Source organism: Sarcophilus harrisii, chromosome 3, assembly GCF_902635505.1.
Source record: "Sarcophilus harrisii chromosome 3, mSarHar1.11, whole genome shotgun sequence".
NCBI lineage: Eukaryota > Metazoa > Chordata > Mammalia > Dasyuromorphia > Dasyuridae > Sarcophilus > Sarcophilus harrisii.
In genome coordinates, this window is record NC_045428.1 from 475210303 (window position 1) to 475236555 (window position 26253).

At 32.9% G+C, this 26253-nt stretch overlaps 1 protein-coding gene across 1 annotated transcript in view; it reads left to right on the plus strand.

Moving 5' to 3' along the window:
- ARHGAP42 (Rho GTPase activating protein 42) overlaps positions 1–26253 on the plus strand; it is a 384162-nt gene that overhangs the window by 195728 nt on the left and 162181 nt on the right. Inside the window, exon 4 of the mRNA XM_003764271.4 lies at positions 5738–5809. Coding sequence (XP_003764319.1) covers positions 5738–5809 — 72 coding nt within the window. The remainder of the gene's footprint in view (positions 1–5737; positions 5810–26253) is intronic.

Here is a 26253-nt window from a genome sequence, read left to right on the forward strand (position 1 = left end):
CAGTTTGTAAACATCATATAGCACCTACTGTGTGCCAGGCTTGTGCTAAGTGCTGTGGATACAAATACAAATAAGAACAAAGACAGACCTGCCTCAATGAACTTACAGTTTAATGGAGAAGACTGTGAAATGAAAATGAAAAGTTGGGGTGGGAGTCTGAGGGATAGATAATTAGGACGGGGAAAGAAACTTCCCAATATAGGGTTATGATAGAGAGTTACAAAGAAATCCAGTTGGCTCTCTGATTCTAAGCAAGAGTGATAGAGTAGGTACCTACCCATCTGTAGTCCGTACCTGTACCCATCTGTGCCCATCTGAAGGAGGAGTCATTTTTCATGAGCTCCTTACACTGATCAAATCACAGATCCAGTTAAGAAACAAAACATACTCCACTTTCCCACTAAATGAAGACTACTAAAATGGACAATTCTCAATTTGCAAATTAACATTTTCATTCTGCATTAGTGCCAGGAATTACTAGACCAGATCACTGATACTTGAAATGCTAAATAACAATAAATGTAAAGAAGATATTTTTATATCTGAATAATTTAATTCAATGAACATATATTAGCTGTTTTATATCAAAGGCAGGAAGCTTAAGCTGTATGCTGGCAAACTTAAAATGAAGTCCCTGCCCTCAAGAAATTTACAGTCTGCAATGGGAATGTTAATAATAACATTTATTTATTTCTTGCTACCAGGTACTATGCCTAAGTGCTTCACAATTCATTTAATTTTCACAGCAGCTATGGGACTCAGGTGCTTCTATTATTACCATTTTACAGATTCAGAAACTGAGATAAACAGTCACATAGCTATTAAGTGAGTTGTCATAATTCAGCTGTTTTCAGTCTTGACTAACACTTCATGATCCCATTTAGGTTTTTTTGGCAAATATACTAGACTGGTTTGTCATTTCTTTCTCCGGTTCATTTGACAGACAAGGAAACTGAGGTAAACAGGATTAAGTGATTCATCCAGGGTCACATAATTAGTAAGTATCTGAGACTAGTTTTGAACTGAAGAAAGTGAATCTCCCAGACTTCTGACCTACTACTCTTTCCACTGTACCACCTAACACTAGGTACTAAGGGAGCAAATAATAAGGTGTTTTAAGAAGTTGTCAATTTAGGAGATCTATTGAGAGTTTATAAGTTAAATATTTAGCAACAACTAAAAATGGCACTTAAAAGTATTTACTCCACGTTCAAGAAGTAAAATAGTATTCATCAAAATTATCTTTTCATTTCCTGAAGCATGCTAGCATTTTAGATCCTGGGAAAAATACACTCCAAAGATTAAATGAGATCTTCCAAGTCTCCTCAGCATCATGACTGAACTTTCTTTAAGTGGTAAATTTAGAAAGAGATCAATGAAAATAAAAATGCCTTTAAATATGTCTAGAAAGAAAAACACATACATAGCCACTGAATTCACTTAGCATGCTTTTCATAATTTGATGTGTGTCATGTATCAGACAATGCTGTAATTATGATTCATGCTTCATATAAGTGGTTTCTTTTATTTATTTAGTGTATCACTTCCCCTTTTATTGTAAGTATAGTAATTTTTCTAAACCAGCTGACATTTGTATAACTTCTCTACACTTGGATTACTTCAAAATGGAAGAATTTAATCTATATGAATTGCCCATCTATATGAATGAATATAATGCCTTTATTAGATAAAGTACAAAGATATGGAAAACTCCTGTTCAAACCATGAATTCAATTTAAGACTGTTGGCATTTTCATTTTGATGTCTTCATTTAAATTCATATAATGAAAACAGCAAAATATTGTCAGTACACAATTGTTAGATTTCACATGTAAAATTATTTTATAAAATTTTAATAAGTATATTTCATGTACTACTTGTCAGAAATATTCCATCACCAGATGAATTAGTTACCTGATAATTGGAGCCTAAGAATTTCTTATATAGTACATGTTCTTCCTTTTTTCTTACATTCTATTCCATTCAGCTTCTGCCTAATATAATCTCAGGAATTCAGTAGGCGATTAAATTTTAGAGATCTTCTTAGTTGACATTGAATTTAATTTATTTGGCATATGTGAGCCATTTTGACATTTTATTTTAGTGTCTTGACTGCAAGATGGAATCACTGCCTGCCATGTTATCAGGCCAGGTTTGGGTAAGTAGACAATTTTTAGGGCACTTTTTCTAACCCCTTCCTTACACATGGAGATGAGTAGTGCGATCCTGAAAAGGCTGCTTAAACACCTGGGGGGGCTGCCAAATTCCACTGATACTTCCAGTGAGAAAATGACCTTATGGCCTGGGCCACCTGTGTGTGGGGTTATGACAACAGCTCCCAGTGTATCTGCACCTGCTGCTTCATTACTTGCCCGTTACTGCAGGGATGGTCACAGGGTGGTAAGAAAAAGCAATAAAAGGATGCTGTCAAGGTCACTCTTAAGAACTTTAGAATTGATTTATGACATGACATCCCCTCATCAGAGAAGAGACTGAACTCTGTGAGCAAATCAGAATTGAATTAGCCCAAAGCACAAAATTAGAGAATCCACCCCAAATGTTCATGTGGACTATTTGTGTCTGACCTCTGGCAGAGCACTCCTAGCTTGTATTGGTCTGATCAGCCACAGTCAGATACTGTAACTTGACTCTAACATAGTGATATCATTTTGGTCCTCTTTGAGAATGAAGTACAACATTTAGACAAAAACAAAATTTATATCTCCAGGGTCTTGCTTTCTTGCTCATCATTTTTCCATTTTTATCTTTTTCTAGTTTTTTCTTCCAATCTCTTATACTTTTCCATTTTTTGTCATTTTCTTCACATTTCATTCGACAGCTCCTCAATTCTACTTCTGTCACTTACATTCATGCAAATGGAATAGAAAAAGAGAAAAGAAAATAGACCTTGAAAGTAAAAGAAAAAATCATGAAATACAAAGAAAGGAAAGCTGAAATAGGAATATGAATTCATCTAAGGATTTAATTGTATGGAATTTTGATCAAGATGGCTGCAAAAATAAGACGTTGTTTGCCCAACTCCCACATGCCTACTTCATCAAAGCTGAAATTCATGTTGACCTAATTAATGGTCAAGAAATCCAGTGAGAAATCTATAAGAATATAAGCCATTTTCTAATTGATAAATGGTTTCAGGCAAAGAAATTAAAGACATTTCTAGTCATAAAAATACTCGAAATCACTATTAGATGTGAAGTCCGGGTTAGCACCCTGGATGTCTTAGAATCAGCCAAAATCAGGATAAGTAAAAGTCCTTGGTCTTTATTCTTGGTCTTTGGGGGGGGGGGGGGGGGGCACTAATACATTGTTCATGGAAGGGAGGACACAGGCTCTCCACAACCGCCCTTCTCCTTGTCCACCACAAAAGTGACTCTGGCTAGTCTTATTCCACCCCTTAACCCCTCTTAAAATTCTCTGTATACACCAAAAGATCTAGCCAGCACAGAATAGTGGGAAGGGCCATTTTCCAAGCATATGCTAATAGAGTATTGTCTAATAAGTAATTAGCCTTAAGTGCTCCGTTATCTGATTCCAGTGGACCTACTCAGTGTTTCAGCCCTTTACAATTAGAGAAACGTTAAGGCAACTCTGAGGGACCACTATACACCTCTCAGATTGCCTAAGATGACAGGAAAAGGTAATGGTGAATGTTGGGGGGGATGTGGGAAGACTCAGACACTAATACATTGTTCATGGAATTGTGAACTAATCCAACCATTCTGGAGAGCAATTGGGAACTTTTTCCAAAGGTTCAAACTGTGCATACCCTTTGATCCAGCAGTGTCCCTACCCCAAAGAGATCATACAAAAGGGAAAAGGACCCATGTGTAAAAAAAATTTTGTAGCACCCCTTTTGTAGTGACAAAGAACTGGAAACTGAATCAATGCTCATCAGTTGGGGAATGACTGAATAATATAATATATAAATGTTATGGAATGTTATTGTTCTATAAGAAATGATGAGCAGGAAGATTTCAGAGAGGCCTGGAGAAACTTATATGAACTGATGCTAAGTAAAGTGAGTAGAACAAAAGAACATTGTACACAGTAACAAGAAGATTATTCTGATCAACTGTAACGGACATGGCTCTATTGAACAATGAGGTGATTTAAGGCAATCCCAATAGACTAGTGATGGAGAGAGTCATCAGTATCCCAAAGGGACTGAATGTGGATCACAATATAGTATTTTTATCTTTTTGTTGTTGTTTGCTTGCTTTTTGTTTTCTTTCTCATCTTTTTTTTCCCTTTTTGATCTGATTTTTCTCGTGCAACATGATAAATGTGGAAATACATGTAGAAGAATTGTAGATGGAAAGTTTTAGGAGGAGACTAGGTCATAAAAGACCTCAGAATTAGATGTAAATAATCTAATCAGAAATGAATATATTTGTGTAAATTAGCTTGAGGTTTGTCTGAGTTATCAGTATCAGTTCATCCTCCTACTTTGTTATAAGATTTTTGAATCCTGCCTATCTATAGGTTAGCTTTTAACAGTAAAACTGAGATTCAGAGATTTTGAAAATTTAAAGAAGAAATAATAAAAATAATTTCAACTTTACACACACACACACACACATATAACCATACACACACTCAGGTAGGTGTATGTATGCATATCATGTACCCACCATGCCTCATATATCAGTTCAGATTTCTTTTAAAGGTTTCTGTTGTAATTTTTTCCCCCATTGGTGAAGAGTCAAAGCAAATAAGGATAGCTTTTCTCACTGATGAATACTTCAATGTATTGCCTCTAAAACTTTGGATTGTAAAATCTTAGAGATAGAGTTTCATATGAACTCTTGTGTGCGCTGGATTGAACTAAAAGAATTCCTTTGCTGTATGACTTGTTATTGGCTTTTCTTTCAGTTTTGCAATGGAAAGGAATTTAGTCAATGCATTTTATGTCGGTGTATGGCTATAATAGCAGTGGAATATACAGAATTTCATTGAATAGAGTATGATAGAACAGTGGGTAGGAGATGAGTAATTCATTGATTAGGAGAACCTTAGTATTTTCCAGTCCTGCTCCTTTACTAACTAGTTTTGTGATCTACACTTTTCCCACCTATAAAATAGATTAAAATAAATGAACTCTTAGTTTTGTGATTTTCACTAAAACTACTTTTGAATTTGTCATTTTAAAATTGAGACTAATGTTTAAGTAATTAATGTTGTCCTCCCAGCTTATCTTCCCTCAAATTTGTGTTTATTTTTATTTTTTTCACATTAACTATCTTATTAAGTAATTTGTTTTTTCAAATTCAGATGAATTACATGTTCTGAAATTTGGCCCAGTTCTGAAACTGGGCTTACATTTGGATTTGAGGATTGGAATACTGATAATGATAGTATTAATACAGTCAGTTAGACAGAAAAAAATGAGAATATTCAGTAAAAATATGTTGGGTGAAATTAAAAAACACAAATGTTATCTATTAATTTTAAGAATCAACATTTTATAGGTTAACAAGGAGTATTTGGATTCCATTTGAATGAATTTGAATTTAGTTCTATTCTTGAACCAGTTAGTAATGGAAATTACCTAGGAATTCATTCCTCATATACCTACCTCTCTCTGAGTTCATCTCTAGACTAAGAAATTAAAGCTTCAAAATGAATCCCAGTGGTCCTTACAAATAGAATAAAAACTTATACATGTTTGATGATCCATGTACATGAGTTTTTAATATTTTACTGTTTTGCATTTCAGATTCAGAATGCTAATGATGTATTAATAGCCCCACTGGAGAAGTTTCGGAAAGAACAGATTGGTGCTGCAAAAGTAAGTACGGTTTGTTTTTTTTAGTCTTTAATTCTATGGCTCTGTTATTCTTCTTCAGTTATCTTGTGTTACTTGAAAGATGACACAATACCAGATGTTAATGCTTCTGAGAGGAGAATGACTACTTTAGCTATTTTGAACATTATTTTATTTTCTTGAAAAGAGAATTAATTGTATTGCAAAGATAAGTGTTCTTAGCTCAAAATATTTCTTCCAAATGCAGACAAAAACTTTTTTTTTTCTTTTCTAATATTGCCTCTTCCAGGAGAGGCAAAAGCAATATGCGTTTTTATGTCTTAGGCCTCAAGGATAGATTCCAGAGAAATCAGTCCCTTTCCATGTTGAAAATCAGGTAGTAGTCTTAAGTGAATTTTGTAAAACATTTTTAAAATTTTAAAGTGCTCTACAAATGCTAGGTACTATACTTATTAGTGCATCTTCTGCATTTCCATTCTATTTCCTTTTTATTGATGGAAATAATTTTTGGTATAAATTTTGGATTCATTTTCTGTAGGCAGATTTCCTTATACTCTCTGAGGAAGAGATTAGGTTTTGTTTTGCTTTAATTTAATTCTTTGAAAAGTAAAACTGGTTATGAAGAAGTGAAATGACTTATGAATGTTGAAGAGGTTCCTATAACTTTTATGAATAGGGTTGTATCTGTGTAATACAGGGAACTCCCAGGTGAGCAACTTCCTTCAGTCATTGATGATTAGTATCTTCTCTATAGTTTATAGTTTTAGAAAACTATTTAAAGCATTGAGAGTTTACTTGACTACCATATGGTTATACAACCAATAAATGTTAGAGGAAAAACTTTATTCTCTTGGCTTCAAGGAAATCTATCCACTACACTACAATTTCTATGGACCATTTAAATTTTTTGGTGCTTATTGGTCTTTGAAAACTAGTCACTTTGGTTTTCTGAATATATATATATATATATATATATATATATATATATTCAATTAAAAAATTAATTTTATCTTCCACCTTTCCTTTTCCCTTATACTGGGGGAAAAAGACAGAAGAAATTCCAGACACTTTGATATACTACCATAAGTAGTCAAATAAAACAAATTCTACTAAAGCCATTTCCAGAGATATAGGGTCTATTCTATATCCTGACTCAATCATTTCTCTCTTACTAGCCAGAAAGCATGCTTCTTAATTGGTCATTTGGAATCAGGATTGATCATTTTTACTGATCAGAGTCCTCCAGAGGACTGTTGTTGCTATGGTATTGATCTTAATCTATTTTTTTTATTTAATAGCCTTTTATTTACAGGTTATATGTATGGGTAACTTTACAGCATTAACAATTGCCAAACCTCTTGTTCCAATTTTTCTCCTCTTACCCCCCACCCCCTCCCCCAGATGCAGGATGACCAGTAGATGTTAAATATATTAAAATATAAATTAGATACACAATAAGTATACATGACCAAACTGTTATTTTGCTGTACAAAAAGAATCAGACTCTGAAATATTGTACAATTAGCCTGTGAAGGAAATCAAAAATGCAGGTGGGCAAAAATATAGGGATTGGGAATTCAATGTAATGGTTTTTAGTCATCTCCCAGAGTTCTTTCTCTGGGCGTAGCTGGTTCAGTTCATTACTGCTCCATTGGAAATGATTTGGTTGACCTCATTGCTGAGGATGGCCAGGTCCATCAGAACTGGCCATCATATAGTATTGTTGTTGAAGTATATAATGAATTGATCTTAATCTATGAATTGTTTTGCTTAGTTTCTTCATTTTATATTAGTTTATATAAGTTTTTCCAGTTGAAACAATGTCCTTTATTATTTAATTATACACTAGTGTGCCATTATATTTGTTTACTCATTCCCCAATTGATGGGTATCTCCTTAGTTTCCAGTTCTTTTCTGTGATCAAAAGAGGAGCTATAATTATTTTTGTAAGAGGAATAGACTTCTTTTTTCCTTTGAGATAGATATAGGCCTCATAGTGCTAATGACTTTGCTTTTTTTAAAGTTATTTTAGTTTGTGCCAAATATATATATTTTGGCTAAACCAAAAAGTTAGATTTTTAAAAGTTTGTAATACTTTCTTTACTCATTGAAAAGTTTAAGGTGACTTTTGGCAAGTACAAGTTCAATTCTATCCTTTTTCTAAGCCTCAAAAGTCAGAGATAAATCAGTAATTTATAAAACCAGATGCTATCTCTTTGCCTCTTTGAAATGAATTGAAAACTCTAAAGACTTTTGAATTTCATCTTTCTATGGCAATGAGTTGTGAATGACTTAATTTCTGTGTTGTTATGAAAATAATACTGGATTTAGAGTATGAGACCTGGATTTGAATCTTTACTCTGACTTTAGGAGAAATGTTACAGTTTCCTCTGTTAGATGGCATGATAGTAATTGGATTACTATCCATACATGGTTGCTCTGAATTATATTCATAGTAAATTTAAAAATTATTCCTAAAATATGTGCTTCAGTTCCAGATCGATTTAATTCTTTTGAGTAAACTTTCAGCAATAATATATTGTTTCTCTTTAATTCTTTTTTGGCATTTTTTTTCTTTTTGTATTTAGTTTGGAAGCATTTCCATCCCACCTGTTTGTCTTTCCTGCTTTCCCCAGTGGAAATTTGCTATAATCTTGTATGGGCTGATGAACTGTCTAAAAAGCACCATATCTGACCATCTGTGACTTTGGGGGCCAGTTAAAATGACCCTCTTCTGGGATTCACTTAAGTTAATTTATGATTAAGTGGTTGAGTTCCACGAACCACAAACACTCAATTTTATTGCATGTGATTTGGAACGTTGAGATACTTGATAATTCCTTGACAAGAAGAGGCATCAGTGAATGAGACACTTGGGAGAAATACACATTCATGAGAATCTTTAGGTAGGATTGATGGTAGTAAACAGCATTTAAGAGAACAGAAAAGAACATCTTTGTGGAATAGCTAGATAAAGCATTCAGAAGACTTGTTCATAAACATTTAGCCAAAAGAAGATATTTTTACAATCAGAGAAGAATGGCTTAGGAGGTACTTTTTCAGTGGTTTTATATTGGCTGAAGATTAGCACAAAGAAGAATTGTTTGGAGGAAAGAAATACAGTATGTACTAAAGTATAATGGAATGGTTTTTTTTCAATATAAATGTAATGGTTTTGGTTATTCCCCTGACACTTTTAATATTTCAGATTAGAAGAATAACAAGGTGACACAGATAGCATGTCAAGCTATTTGGTAGAGTGAAGAACATTCTCAGGGTTTGGATTCAGAAAACCTGTTTATCCTGATTCTACTACTTATTTGTGATTTTATCATGCTTATGTCTTAACACTTTTCTAAGTTTCAGATTTTTCATCTGTAAAATGGGGATAATTAGTAAATATTTATTAAGACCTTACACTGTACCTAGTCCTTTGCTGAGTTCTGGGAATGCAAAAAGAGGAAAAGGTGTTACTTTCAAAGAACTTAAAATCTAATGACAAAAACAATATGCGAACATACACACACACACACACACACACTCACACACACACACTCACACACACATATATACACACAAACAAAACAAAACTACATACAGGATAAATAGTAAATAATTAACAGAAGGATCACACTGGAATTAAGAGGAATTGGAGCAGGCTTTCTGTAGAAGCTGAAATTTTAACTGAGACTTAAAGTTAACAGTTGGAGCTGAGGAGGATAAGTATAACAGACATGAGGAATAGCCAGAAAGAACACCCAACACCAAGAGACAGAATGTCTTTTATTAAACACCTTTGGAAGTCAGCATCTGTTGATAATAATAGTCTTTTGAAGTTCTTTTTATTAAATGTTTTTTTCTTTAAAAAACATATGCATAGGTAATTTTTCAACATTGATCTTTGAAAAACCTTCTGTTCCAAATTTTCCACTCCTTCCTCCTACTCCCTCATCTATTTTGCAGTAGCCTAATACATGTTAAGTATCTTAATATACATATATATACATATACACATGCACATAGTTATATAGTTTTCTTGCTGCATGAGAAAAATCGGATCAAGAAGGGAAAAAAGAAAAACTTAAGAAAGAAAACAATATGCAAGCAAACAACAACAGGAAGAGTGAAATTGCTATGTTGTGGTCCACATTCATTTCCCATATTCTACTCTCTAGGTGTAGATGGCTCTCTTCATCACTGAACAATTGGAACTGGTTTGAATCATTTCATTGTTGAAGAGAGCCAACGTCCATCAGAATACATTCTCATATATATTGTTGTTGAAGTATATAATGATCTCCTGGTCCTGCTCATTTCACTTAGCGTCAGTTCATGTAGGTTTCTCCAGACCTCTCTGAAATTATACTGCTGGTCATTTATTACAAAACAATAGTGTTCCATAACTTTCATATGCTATAATTTATTCAGCCATTCTTCCATTAATGAGCATCCACTCAGTTTCCAGTTTCTTGCCAGCTACTAAAAGGGCTGCCACAAACGTTTTTGCACATGTGGGATCCCTTTCTTTCCTTTAAGATCTTTTTGGGATATAAGCCCAGTAGAAACTGCTGGGTCAAAGGGTATGTACAGTTTGATAGTTTTTTTGAACATAGTTCCAAATTGCTTTCCAGAATGTTTGGATCTGTTCACAGTTTCACTAACAATGTATCAATGTCCCAATTTTCCCATATCCCCTCCAACATTTGTTCCTATCTTTGCCTGTCATTTTAGTCCATCTGAGAAGGTATATAGTGGTATCTCAGAGTAGTCTTAATTTGCATTTCTCTGATCAATAGTGATTTGGAGCACCTTTTTCATATGACTAGAAATAGTTTCAATTTCTTCATCTGAAAATTGTCGGTTCATATTCTTTGACCATTTATCAATTGGAGAATGGCTTGATTTCTTATAAACTTGAGTCAATTCTCTATATATTTTAGAAATGAGACCTTTATCAGAACCTTTGAATATAAAAATGTTTTCCCAGTTGCTTCCCTTCTAATCTTGTCTGAATTAGTTTTGTTTGTACAAAAATTTTTAAGTTAATATAATCAAAATTACCTATTTTGTGATCAATAATGATTTCTAGTTCTTCTTTGACAAAAAATTCCTTCTTCGCCCACAGGTCTGATAGGTAAAATATCCTATATTCTTCTAATTTGTTTATAATATCATTCTTTATGTCTAGATTATGGACCCATTTTGACCTTATCTTGGTATATGATGTTATGTATGGGTCAATGCCTAATTTCTCTCATACTAACTTCCAGTTTTGCCAGAAGTTTTGATCAAATAATGAATCCTTATCCCAAAAGCTGGGGTCTTTGGGTTTGTCAAACACTAACTTGTAATAGTTATTGACTGTTTTGTCCTGTGAACCTAACCTATTACATTGATCAAGTAGTCTGTTTCTTAGCCAGTACCAAATGGTTTTGATGACCGCTGCTTTATGATATAGTTTTAGATCTGGTGCAGCTAGGCCACCTTTTTTTTTTTTTTTTTTTTTCCCATTAATTCCCTTGAAAGTCTTGACCTCTTGTTCTTCCAGATGAATTATTTTGTTGTTTTTTCTAGGTCAGTAAAATAGCTTCTTGGGAGTTTGATTGGTATAGCACTAAATAAAGAGATTGGTTTAGGGAGTATTGTCATCTTTATTATATTCCTTCAACTTATCCAAGAGCACTTGATATTTTCCCAATTGTTCGGATCTGACTTTTTTTGTGTGGAAAGTTTTGCTCATATAGTTCCTGATTTTCCCTTGGCAGATAGATTCCCAATATTTATACTCCAAACAGTTATTTTAAATGGAATTTCTCTTTGTAACTATTGCTATTGGATTTTGTTTGTGATGTATAAAAAATGCCGATGATTTATGTGGAATTTTTTTGTATCCTTTAACTTTGCTAAAGTTATGGATTATTTCTAATAGATTTTTTGTTGATTCTCTAGGGTTCTCTAAGTATATCATCACATCATCTGCGAAGAGTGATAATTGGTTTCCTCATTACATACTCGAATTCCCTTAATGTCTTTTTCATCTCTTATTGCCAAAGCTAGCATTTCTAATATAATATTGAATAGCAATAGTGATAGTGGGCAACTTTGTTTCACCCTTGATCTTATTATGAATGGTTCCAGTTTATCCATTATATGATGCTTGCTGATGGTTTTTCCCCCATTTCACAAAATCTGTTTTTTGGAGAGTTGTTTTCTTAATTTATTTTTAAGGTGTTATATGCTTTTTCCATTTCACTATTTTGTAGTGAATTTTCTTCCAATAATTTCTTTGTTGCCTTTTCCAAATCCTCTTGTAAAGTTTTCTTTTCCCCACTTTTCTTCTAGTTCTCTTTTAAGACCCTTTTTACTTTCTTCTAGGAAAGCCATGTGTCATGGGTACCAGGTTATATCACCATTAAGGGCTTCATCTGGAGACGATCTGTTTTTAGTCTCCTCAGGCTTTGAAATCTGTTCTTGTCTTTCACCATTAAAAAAAAAAAAAAAAAGAAGAAAAACTGTCTATGGTCAGAGTTCTCTTTACTTTTTTATTCAGTTTTTTTTTAAATGTTAATGTCTGTTTTTAGGGCAGGGAAGGTTTTCCAAGCTTCCTCTATAAGCAGCAGTGGCTGCACTGGTCAGTGTTGACTCACTACTGATGCTGGGTGCGTGTAAGCAGGTCCCATGAGACTCTGGCATTTTGGTGTTCACTCTTTACCTTTTGTATTTGTGTTAGATGTTTATAACTTCTCTGCTGATCTGCTGGCTTGCAGCTAAGACAGAGTAGCCAACACTGCTGTAGGTTCCTCCCCGTAAATTCTCCGCCCCGCCTCTGTGCTGGCATATGTTCTCAGCCTGCTTGCGCTAGGCCCACTTTCTTCTGTTCCTGATTGAAACAGACCTTTTCTGGTGATCTTTGAAATTATCTTCTGCTGGTGATTTGTTGCACTCCCAATATTCATGGATTCTGCTGGTTCAGAGCTAATTCAGAGGCTAAATTTTGTAATTAATCTGAGGGTAGTAGGAGAAGGTCCTCTCCATCATCTTGATTCTGCTCCCTAATGGTTTATCTAGTCTTCTGAACTTCTCCCCTCCTCTTTTCCAGTTCTTCTTTTTCACCTCATTTCTCTTCTTTCTTCTCTTAGCTTATGCCTGTCCCTGTTTTGCCCTCCTCCATCATCCAGAAACTCTTGATTTGCTTTGGTCATAATTTCATTCTTCAAAACTTAAGAGCAAGTGATAAGAGGGACTGTTATTCTGGATCTGTTTCTAACCAAAAACAAGGACCCTGATTGCTCAAGTAGATTTTCAAATTCTTGGCAATATTCCATTTTCCAGTTTGGGCTAGATGCAAGGTTCAAAGTCAAGTGCATCCATTTGGATAGGGCAGATTTTAGAGAGTTCAGGAAGTTTCACTGAAGTTAGGTCAAGAGGAATGAAGCTTTTACAAATGAAATTCTGAATACTGTAAAAGAAATGCCATTGAAAGATACCAAGATGGAGGCACACAATTTGACAAAATCAAATTTTAAAAAGTATCTGGGCATTATTTTTTAGCAACTGTATGCCAGCTACTTTGTTTTAGTGCTTAGAAATATCAGGCAAAGTTGGAAAAAAAAACATCATTTCATAGATTTTAAGATCTGTAAGAGCATGGCCTATTTCACTTTTGTATAGTTATATTTGTTGTGTTGCTTCAGTTGTAGCAGACTCCTCATAACCCAGTTTGGGGTTTCATTGGAAAAGATACTAGAGTGGTTTGCCTTTTCCTTTTTCAGCTTATTTTAGAAAACTGAGATACACATGTTTAAATGACTTGCCTAGGGTAGTAAGTATCTAAGGCTCGATATGAACTCAGGAAGATGAGTCTTTAGGACTCAAGAGAATGAGATTTCCTGACTTCAGACCCTAATCCATGGTGCCACATAGCTGCTCATATCCTGAGTACCATATGTAGTATTTAACACACATGAGTGGTTAATAAATGCTTATTAATTCAAACAAACGTGTTTTGTTTTCTGCTGTTATCTGCTATTATAAAAATGTGTTGTTTTAAAATTTAATACAAGGTTATTTTTGTAGAAAGGCCCTACCATACACAAAGTTCCAAGTATAATTCAACAACTATTTGGTAAGTATTGAGCTAAATTGACAACCAATGAGCAACAAAGAAAGGCGTTTTAAATTTTTTTAGCTTATGAAAAGTATATAAAAGGCAAATTAAAAAAGGAATAATAAGACTGTTTAAGTGCATGGAAAAGTATTAATGTTTTCTTCTAGGAGAATGATCCATACAGATAAAAGAGATGGTTAACAGGGAATTTAATGTGAAGAAATGCGCAGATGGTAGGAAAGCACCTTGTTTTATCAGCAATGAATTCAAATATCCAAACCTGGATAAAAAGCATTATTGGTACTGTAAGAATTGATAGAAGTCATCAGTTTTGATAGCTGCTGCCTATAAAATTATAGAGGATAGGAAAGATCCTACAGAACTGGGAAGCAAAAATGTCTTAGGCTTCATTAATGGGTAGAGCTTAGGCAATGATGATTGATGATGATGGTGATGATGATATGATGATAAATCATTAGATAGCACCTATTTTTTTTTTTTTTTACCAAGCACTGTTCTAAGTACTTTACAAATGTTATCTCATTTTTCAGATATGGAAATTGAGGTAAATAGGAGTTAAGTGACTACACATCTAGTAAGCATTTGAGACCATACTGAACTCAGGTCCTTCTGAAATTAAGCACTGTGCTCTATCTACTATTCCAGTTAGTTATAGGTGATGATAATGATGATAATGATATATAATATTCTTAATTATATAATGTAATTACCCAATAATAATGAAATCTTATATTTATATGTTGCTTCAAGTTTTACAAAGTGCTTTACAAATAACATTTAATTTTATCCTCTCAACAATCCTGTGAGGTAAGGTGCTAATTTTATTCCCATTTTTCAAATGAGGAAACTAAAGTGATCAGACATTTTAAAAAGTGATTTGCCAAACTTCACATGCCATCTACTAAGTATCTTAGTCTTGATTTGAACTTAAGTCTTTCTGATTCTTGCTCTGACACCTATATCTATGGTAGTAGACTGGCAACTTAACTTTTATTTTTATCAACATTCTAGAACATTGTTGAAGAGATGTTCACTGAATAGCTAACAACTGAAACAGTGATTACTAGAACATACATGAGTTTATCAAAAATTGATCTTATCATACTAACATTTTTTATCAAGATAATTCAACTGAGACATTAAAGCATTTGACATAATCCTTCATTCTGTACTTTTCTCTAAACAAGAAATATATACATTAGATCATAGTTCAGTAAGGTGAATTCAGAAGTTGTTGAAATGACTCAACTTAAAGAATAATTATTAAAAAATCAATATCTGCTGACAGGGAAATCTCCAGAATAATTCTCCAAAGATCTGTCCTTGACCCATGGCTGATCCATGATTTTAATGAGCAGTTGGATGAAGCACTAGTTATATAGCTTAATTATAGTTCCATGATGTTAAATGAAGCCCAGGATCACAGAGGCATGCTGATTCCATGTTTTTAAAGATAGAGGACATGTTGGATAGAAAAGTTAATTGGCTAAAGCTAATATGAAACTTTAAAATAAAAAGTACAAAATTTAAAATGTTTTTTTTTAATTTTAGACAAATACAGTTTGGAGGATATATAGGTAAACCTCAGTTCATGAGCTAAATAATATGGCATGGTAGGCAAAAAAAAGAAAAAATATCAGTACTAGCATAGGTTTGAGGAAAACAGGATAAATCACTTATCCAGAGTCACACAGCTAATAATTGTCTGAGGCTGGATTTGAAGCTAGGTCTTCCCAATTCCAGGCCCACACTTTTATCTCTGATACCACAGATTTGATACTACCAAATAAAATATCTTATGCAGAGGTCAAACATAAGATAGATGCTGAAATTCTATAGCTCTTACTGTTTGAGTATTACCTTGTGCCATTTATCTTAGGCACCAGATTCTAAAAGGCTTCCTTAATTTGGCTACAGAATTTTAGAGTTTTTAAGAGACCTAATGGCCATCTAGTTCAATCCATCTGAAAAATAATCTCTTTTAGAGTGTACCTAAGAAATGGTCATTAAGTGAGGACTAATGTACTACCTCCCAATGCAGTTAGGTCCACTTCTGGACACCCTAATTGTTAAGTTTTCTTTACACAAAGCCCAAATTTGCCTTTTTTTGCATCTTGTGTTCATAACTCTTTGTTTTGTTTTCTGGAGCCAAACAGGCCAGATTTAATCCATCTTCCAAGATGAATGGGACAAAAAGGCTAAACTACCACCTGGGAATCAGGAACCTGGGTTCACATCTTCTTTATGATATTTAATTGGTGTGTAACAATAGGTAACTCATTTAACCTCTCTCACACTTAATATCTGCCAAATGGGAATACCTGCATGAATTACTCACAGGGTTTTTGTGAAGAACACTGAGATAATGTATACAGTATAATCTACACACATTAAAGTGCGTTATGAATACCTTAAGTGCAATTCACTTGCATGTTATGCTATCACCTCCCTGATGTCATAGTTCTTTTCGAGAATGAACAGCAATAAGTGATGGATGATAATAGACTTCCAATGAGTTGGGCAGGTCCTATGACCACATTATGGGAAGACATGTAGAAAAATTATGCAAGATGAAAGAAAAGAAAAAAAACCTTTTTGATATTTGAAAGGACTTTTTAGTCCCTTTAGTCAAAAATTTAGAGTTTTGTTCTAAATAACGGATTTTTTTTTTCTAGGTTCAGAAGATAGAACAAGAATAATAGATGAAAATTGCAACATGGAAAATTTGTGCTTGACATGATAGAAAAAAGTAGAATTCAGCTAATCAAGCATTTAATGTATATCCTGCCCTATGCGAAGAGCTGTGAATAAAAATACAAGCAGAAAGAAAGACATCTCTTCCCTCTAAAAGCTTTTATTCTAAAGGGATGTCATATAAAAAGAAGGTGAAAGTGGGAGCACAAGATATCTCTTCCCAGTGGGGTTGTTGCCTCCTTCCTTCCTCTTCCCATTAGAGATAGTTAAATATAGGCTAAATGACCTTATGTCAGGTTATATAGTACTGAGAAATGTTTTTCAGGTTTAATTACATTAGCTGGTCACTAATGCCCCTTCTAACCCTATAAGTCTGTTATTTTGAAAACATAATTCTGAAAATGTCTTAACAGCTTATAGTGTGCATTAGTGGAAGGAAGTATCATATTAAGTCAGGGATTCATAGAATTAATTTAAATAAATTAAATTTACTGTGAAATAAGCAGTTCAAACATTTTTAAAATATTATTTTAAACCTATGACCTCTAATTAAAGCCCAGTTAACATTGCCACTTTTTTTAAAAAGCTCTTTTCCCACAAACTTTTCCACATTTTTCTTCCCCTTTTTTTGATGATCATTTTTTCTCCCAATCTTGGTAACTCTTGGTTACCAGGCCTATACTGTATAGGTCAGAACTTAACTGTATCCTACCTTATATTTTCTCTAATTGTTTCTTATATATTTAGTCTTGTCTCCACCAGAGAAGTGTAAGACTTTATGAAATGTGGGGCTATGTCTTCTTTTACTAGTGTCTTGAAGAAAATACAATAGGTAATTATTGACTAAAAGTCAAGTCCTATTCTAATAAAGAGATAATCCTATGGAAATTCTGCCACCAGAACCTTGATTTAAATGATACATTTTCATTTTCATGGGAAAAATTGTGGCAGAATGGAGCTGTTTTTCATTTATAATAAGGATCTAATAAAATTCAGATGAACATTCCATTGTGGTTTTCACTCTGAAACAAACAATACTGTATTTGGCATTTCACAACATAATTTGTCCCTCTTTTTATGTTGACTCCATGTTTCCTAATATATTAGAACCTTGAAATCTTCACCCTATCTTGTTCATGGTAGACTTTCTGCTATGCCATTATACATTTGTTGCTTTATTTTACATGCCCTATAACTATGGTTTTCGTATATTTTTAAAGCTGTAGAGAGTGTTGTCACTATAAATGAGACTCTTCTGATTACCTGTTTGGCCAAACTTTTAAGTAAACTATGTTGAAATATAATCTTTTGTTCCACATTTATAGATTAGTCAATTTAAAAATTAGCTTTCTTTCATTATACCTTATTTATACCATTATACCATTATACCATTATCTCAATTAATTATTTAGTTGAGACTCAGAAAAGTTTAAGAGAAATGCCCAGGCTTACAACTCATAAATGTCAACTTCGAGATCTGAACCTAGTTCTTTCTGATTCCAAAATCAGTGCTGTACATACTATACTATATTGCTTCTAGTGAATTTCTCTTACTAGTGAATTTCTCTTAACTGAGTTTGGGATCTAAGACATTACACCTAAATCTTAGTGCCTTTCAAGATAATTTTTGTAAGATGAAACACAAAATAATTGAACAATATTTTCCCCTTTGCCATTTGAATATTATTAAATGATGGAGTGAAACCCTTCAATGAACTGTAAAGCCAATATAAATATAAGATATAAGGGTGAATGAGAGGTACTTTGGCCAAGTGAATGACTGGATTCAGGTCCAGCTTATGAAATCCCTTAGCAAGTCTTATAACCTCTCCTGTCCCCAAGAAACTCTATTGGGCTATACATTTTTGAAATGGTTATTAATTTACATTGGTAAAGGAAGTCTATTTACCCATAGTTCCCTAGACCAGTGAAATGATAGAATTAGAGTAAAAAAGTAATTTTTATGAATAGAGAATTATAATGTGATCCTATCCTCTAGAGAGACTGCCTAACAGGATTGAAAGAACCTTGAATATAGACTCCAATGGTATGGATTCAGTCCTTTTCTCTGTCACTTCTTATATCCCTATATACTTGGGCAAGCCCTATAAAACTTCTTGTGTACAGTCTTTTCTTCTGGGGAATGAGAATATTGTACTACATAGTCTCTAATGCCCCTTTTCAGGTCTAAATTTGTGATTCTGGAATTTAAGTCAAATTATAACATTTTCATTTATTTTCCCTAATATAGGCAATAATCTCTTGAGAAATTTCCTAGAAAAATGTCCAAAATGATGCAATATCAGGCAAAACACAAATAAGTTTATGGCTATTTGGAAAATTATTTGAGTTTACCAAAGCCCTAATCCTGAGCACCTAATATGTTAAGCATTTGAGTTTTTCTCTTAGAATCTCTGTACCCTCTCTGTTCTGTTTTGTACTGTACAGACTGAATAGTTGGTTTGTAAATTCCACAAGGCCAAGGACTTTTCTTAGTGCTTTTTCCAGTATTAGATGCTCATTAAATATTTATTATTCAATACAGATATGTTGAAGAATATCTCAAGAAATCTAAACAATTGTAGTTTCAGTCCTTGTCTCTCTTCTCAAAGAATGTTATTCTTTCTTCCCTTCCCTTTCTCCTCAAGACTTTGAAGAATTTTTTAATTCCTTGGCAAATGGAAAGAAATGTTAATTTCTTTGGCTTCAAATAGTGGTTTGTGTTTTTTGAAGGTTGAATGCAGATGCAATGGCATTCAACTAGATCACAGGCTTCTTTATTTTAGATTTTTTAAAATACCTCATAGCATGGCATCAGGCAAGGACTTAATAGTAGAATCATTCTAGTCTCCATGCAAGTCTGTAAGCTTGTTAAATTATATACAAGATATATAGTAGGCAATTTCCCAAATCAGTAGAATCATTGATACTGTCTTTTTCCCTCCCCAATTTTCACTCACTCAAATTGAAGTCATAGAATCTCAGACTCAAATGAGCCTTTTAAAAGAGTCACTCATCCCAACTTCATTCCTCCTTACAGAGAAAAAACGGCCTATCTATCTATATATACAGTTCAGGGTAATATGTACTCCACCTACTTCAAGGCACAGATATTCCTAGCCTCTAGAATATAGGTTGCCCTTTGGATAAAATACAAATTCTCCTATTTGGCATTTAAAGCACTTTTTAGTCTGATTTTTCCACACTAATTATGCAGACATTCTATGTTTTAAAGAAACTGACACATATTGTTGCTCTATTCCTGAGATGTTCTTCTCAGCTGTGACTCTTGGAAGCTCTATTAATTTTTTAAAGAGTATTTTGATATTTTAGAAATAGTATTGGGTTTGAAGCCAGAAGATATGAGTTCATATCCTGCTTCTTTGATTTATTATTTGTATGGTTTTGGGCAATGCATTTTATGACACTGGCACCTAAACAGATTAATATAAATCTCGGGGGTTAAACTATATAATATTGAAAATCCGTACTATACCTATATCTACAGTCCTATATTTTAGATTTTATGGAGGATATTTAAGCTAGTACTTGTATACAGACTGTTTTTTATATTCAGGGCTTTACATAGTGCTTTGTATAAAGACGGTGCTTAATAAATATTTTTTTCAGAATTGTCTAATTGAATTTCTACATATATAATGCACAATTCACCTCCATTATTCTCTCCATAGTTTGGGATGGATCATTGGATTGGAGTTTGGATATTTGTGTTCTAGGCCTCAGTTTATATGGATCTCTATTCTTTGGCTTCAGTTTGTTTCTGTGGATTATGGAAATTATTGGACAGTGGGAGAAATTATATGGCATGTTGGACTAAATTCCATCACAGGCCCCTTCAGTCTTTATGTATTAATCTATAATTTTTATTGACTATGTTATTCCCATTCCACTCTGTGCTTTGGATTTGTATCTGTATCTTTGATCCTAAAGAAAATTGAGGATAAAATTGAGGAATAATTTGTATACAAGCCTTTGAATTGGGATTTATAAACATAAAATAAAATAAACTACAAGGTTAAGGTTTTCTTAACATATAAAGTATACAGTTTATGGAGTTAAGCACATTAGAGATATTGTGTGATTTGGGAAAAAAAAGTATTATGTTCAGCAATGAATGTCTGAAAGGACACAAAAAAGAAGCAAGAGTTTGTCATTAAATATAAGTTTAAAAGTTTAAAAAGGAATGAGGGAAGAGAAATAGAGAAGTTAAAATTGAGACCAGACTATGGAGAAAAAAATGACAAAAATAAGAACTAGATTAAATTATCCCCCAATCAAGCTAATTTTATTTCCTTCAAAGCTAGCAATATTTGTGTGTATATACATATACACACATGTGTGTACATATATATGTACATACTTGTATACGTATATACAATATATCTATCTGTAAAATAGATATATTTCTTTAGTGCCAAACCCAATAAAGAGTTTTTATCACAAAAGCAATGAAATTTGATAGAGTAATGAATTTTATCTTGTGCTCAGTTTAACTTTCATTTTTAAATACTCAAATTCATATTGTCCTCAAAATCTACTTGGCTAGGGATTGCATTTATAATATATTTTTCATTGGTTCTTTCTCTTTGGGGAACAGTTATTGAATTGCTGGATTTCTAGTATACTAATTTATAGTATGAAGAATTAAATTAATTTTGTTTTAAAAGTTTTGTCTTAATCAGTATATAAGAGAATACTAATGGTTCTTTAAAAAAGGGTTGTGAATCATTGATTTAAATATTTACAAAACTAATCTTTAGGTTTCTAAATGATTTATCAGCTTTCAGTTTTTAGTTTTTATTATTACTTTAGTGTGAACTTAATTCACACTAAAGTAGGAATGGCAGATAGCCATATAATCTTTTCTGGAATGGTTGTTAATTCAAACATGGACCAGATGGGCAGTCATAGATGAATTGGGATAATGTGCTATTGGAGGAAACTTCTGAATTGATGATCATAGATCCATTTGAGCATTTAAGTGAAGTTAACAATTGTAGTAGTAACCAATATTCATATAAGTTTGCAATACATTTGTGCACAGAGTATTTCACTTGATTATGGCAAAAATATTCATTGCTTATATGTTTTCTTATTAGGGTTTTCTTAACAAAATCTCTTTATGTCTTGGTTTTTACCAAATGTTTTTTATAACTTTTTCTACTTCCTACAGTTAGTTATAAGATGAAGAAAAAGTAAGACCTCTCCAGAGATTATGCAACCCACATTTGCATTGAAAACCCCAGTGATTTATTGAAGCTGAGTAGGTGACCTCTCCAGTTATTGTAGAAGTCCAATGAGAAGTGTAATGAGCTAACTCAGGAAAGATTTCAGGCATGAAACAATTTGCCTTATTTGGTCATTGTGGTTTACTGGCCCCAGATGGTATCATTGGTGAGATCACTGTAAGATGTATTGTCTATTTAAGCCAAACTTTTGCATTTCTTTCTCTCTTTTTTTTTTTTTTTGTCTACCAGAATTATAGTGTTTAATAGTGTTTATTCATGTCTGTTGACAATAATAATAATAATAATAATAATAACATGGCTAACATTTATATAGAGCTTACTCTGTAAGGAACTATACTAAATGCTTTAAAATTATTATTTCATTTGGTCCTCACAATAATCCCTGCAAAGCATGTGCTTTTGTTAGCCATATTTTGTAGATCAGGAGACTGGGGTCAAAAAGTAAGCAACTTACCCAAGATCACACAGCTAGTATGTGGGTAATACTGGATTATGGAACAAAGCAGACCCGAGAAAGCTCAGAACCAATGTAAGATCTTTGAGGGTAGGAATTGTTTCAGTCTGTCTCCTCATGACTACTAGCAAAATGCCTAGTTATAGTAGATTCTTAATAAATGCTTATTGATTGACTCACTGAAAAAATAAGAAGGCCATTTTAAAAATGTGAGATCAAATATAATGCCCCTCTTAAAATTCTTCTGTCTTCATGTTCTGTTCATCTCACTAAGTTTCTAGGAAACCTTTGTTTTAATTTATGTAGTCAAGTACAAATCTATTTTGGATAATTATGTAAGGCATTTAATGTACCTTTTTGTTCTTATCAGTTTACTTAAGGTAAAAACTTAGATTGGAACATTATAATTCAGTTTCTTATGTTATTATTTTCATTATTCAAATTTTATATCCACAAGAGTCAGAGATTCAAAATAATCTATGGCTTCTGTCTAGGAAAAACCCAAATCCAAGTTTCTTACCTTTCTTCTCCTGATTCTTCCTGTCTATCTTTTCCATGGACCATAAAAGCATACATATACACAAGGGAAAATCCCAAGTATAGGTGTGGTGTTCTTGGTATGATGGTAAGACAGAAGAGTCCTTTTTACTTTTTACTACCCTAAGCCTTAGGTTCTCTATGTGTGAAGTAAAAGGATTATATCTCAATCTTTCCTTTATTTTTCTATTCTGAAATTCTAGAATTCTTATGATGTAGTTTCTTCAAGTCAAAGTAGGAGGAATTCCATTGTTTATGTACTTTGAATTTGCAAGATGTCATCTAATTTAGTGATATCTGGGTCCTACTTGGTGACTGCAAAGAAGGCAACTAGAGTTATTCCATTGCTTTTCTTTTCTTTTTTCTGCTTGATTTGACTTTTCTTCATTTATACTTATCCTGCTTAACTTGATCCTTTATTTTTTTTAATATGTAAAGTCACCTAAAACGTCTTCCATATTATCCATGTTGCAAAAGGAAACATACAAAACTCCTCAAGGAAAATAAAGTTGAAAAGTATGTTTCAGTTTGCTCGCAGGGTGCATCAGTTCTCCCTGGAGGTGAGTAGCATTTTTCATTGTGGGTCCTTTGGGGTTGTCTTGGATCATTGATTTGATCAGAGTAGTTAAGATTTTCACAGTTTTGATGATAATTACATTAATGCTGTTACTGTACAGTATTCTAGTTCTTATCATTTCACTATGCATCAATTCATATATATCTTGCCAGGTATTTCTAAAACCATCCTGCACAGCATTTCTTAGATCACCACAGTATTCCATCACAGTCATGTATCACACATTGTTCAGTCATTCCCCAATTAATAAACATCCCTTAAGTTCCTAAATTTTTGTCACCACAAAAAGAGCTGCTGTAAATATTTTTATTCAAATAGGTCCCATAACTGCTTTCTTTGATTTCTTTGGAGTAAGCCTTAGTGGTGGTATTGTTTGGCCACAGGTCACACAGTTTTATGGCACTTTGTAGTAGTTCCAAATTGTTTTTCGGAATAACAATCTTCTGTTTTTCTATTTTACTCTCTTTCTCTGCTTATTCATTCCTTTTCTCCTGTGCACTTTTCTCATTCTTAACCAGCTTTTCTATCATGTTCCCATAGCTACATTCTCTTTCCCTCCTTTTTACCCTTTCCTTTAACCTTTATCAGTCTTATAATATCAAGAAGTGTTTTCACTGAGAAAGGAAGAAAATAAAATATATAATCTGTAATGCTTTGAGGGAGAAAAAAATACATTAATACTTAAATTTTTCCTAATATCCTAGAATGTGGTATGTATGTGTTGTATAAGAGGAAAGACAGTAATTGCATTGTGTCAGCAGTAAAGCAAATCTTATCTATTTTTGATTTTATTTTTATAATTTTATATTATTTTATTATAATTTCCCTGCCATCAGCTGAATCTTCACATCCTCAGCAAATGGTGAAAAAGAGAAGTGGGAGATAGTGTCAACATCAGATTTTATCAATATGTAGATAGAAAGCAATTAAACAGACATATCCAATGGCTTGATAATTAGAATATAATAATATAAATTGTAATTTAATATATTAAAATATGATACAATGCAATAATAATCTAACATAGTATAAAACTTAGAAATATCTTGTTTAGCACTGTCATTGCAGATGAGTAAAATGATGTAAAAATTAATATTAAATAATTGAGTTCAGGTGTCAAAGGGAACTAGGAATTGAGCCCAGGTTTTTTAACTCTTATAATTCTTGTCATTCTTCTACTATATGTGTTATTACTCTTTTTGTAGTGTCTACCATGGAAGGATATACGTATATGCACAAGTGAGAACACACTATCAGGTCAGAAAATAAGATAATAAATTATATTCATAGGATGTTTGAGAATTAAGAGTGCAGGAGAAAGTGGAAGAATAGTAATGGTTATCTCAGAGAGATAGTCAAATAATTTTCATGAAAAATACTGGAGACCTTTGAAGTCAGAAGTTCAATCAAAGACTGATCTGTAGAGAGTATTTCTTTCCTACAGTGTGGTGAATCAAATGAATAGACAAATGAATAATAATTTAGCCCACAAGCTGCATTAAAGATAAACCATAGGTAATGCTTTTTTTTTTTCCTTTGAAATGGAGAAATAAAGAGGGAAGTATAAAAGTTGGCTTAAAGCTTAACATAAAAAAACAAAAACTTATTTCTTGGCAATTGGCCCTATCATTTCCTGGAAAATGTAAGGAAAAGAAATGGAAACAATGTTACATTCTTGGTCTCAAAAAATTACTATGAATGGTGACTATAGCCATAAAATTAAGACTCATTATCCTTAAGAGGAAAATGGCAAATCTAGATAGCAAACTAAAAAGCAAAGGCATTACTTTGCTGATAAAGGTCCATATAGTAAAAAGCTATGGTTTTCCCCTTTGTAATTTATATCTGTAGAGTTGGAATATTAATAACAACAACAACAACAACTGAGTGCTGCAGAATTGACAGTTTTGAATTGTGGTCCTAAAGAAGACTTTTCAGAGTTCCTGGAACTCCACAGAAATCAAGTCAGTCAAACTTAAAAAAAAAAATTAATTCAGGCTATTTACTGAAAGGTCAAATACTGAAGCTTAAGTACTTTGGCCACATAATGAGAATATAGGACTTATAGGAAAAGTCCCTGAAGTTGGGAAGGATTAAAAGGAATACAGAATGGAAAGAGCATGAAATGGATAAATAGTATTATGGAAACAACAAACATGAACTTGGACAGACTTTGAGAGATGGTAAAAGGATAGAAGGACATCCATGTGATCACAAAGAATTGGACATGACTGAATAACAACAAAGATAACAATAACAACAAAGGCGATAAAATTCATGCATTCATTCACCTTACTTGTAGGGGACAGACAGATCCAAAGACAAATATTCTGAGGGTGCTGATGAGCAGTAAACTGTAAAGATTTCTAGAAGTTTTCTGAAGAAGACAATATAAGCAAAGTATTTTTCAAATCTCAAACTAAACTGATATATAAATGTGAGTTTCTTTTAATTATCACTACTTTTAAGGGGGGGGGGAAGGTCTGATTCTTCATTTTATTACAAAAGGAAGGAATATTGCTATAATAGTAAGTTAAATTCCAAAAAACAAAATTAGTAATGGACATTAAAACTCAATAGATACATAGAGAGCCAGACTGAAACAAAGTGGGTAGATGACCTTAGGTAAAAATTGTTTACCTTCTTAGTTCAGGCAAAACTTCAATACTTTAATGAATGAACAATCCTAGTTGTTTATTATAAAGCTTATACAAAAAAAGAAATTTTAATGGAATAAATTATAAATTAAATACTATTTGATCCTAACACCAATAGGGAGCCACAGGAACTTTCTGAGTAGGGGAATGA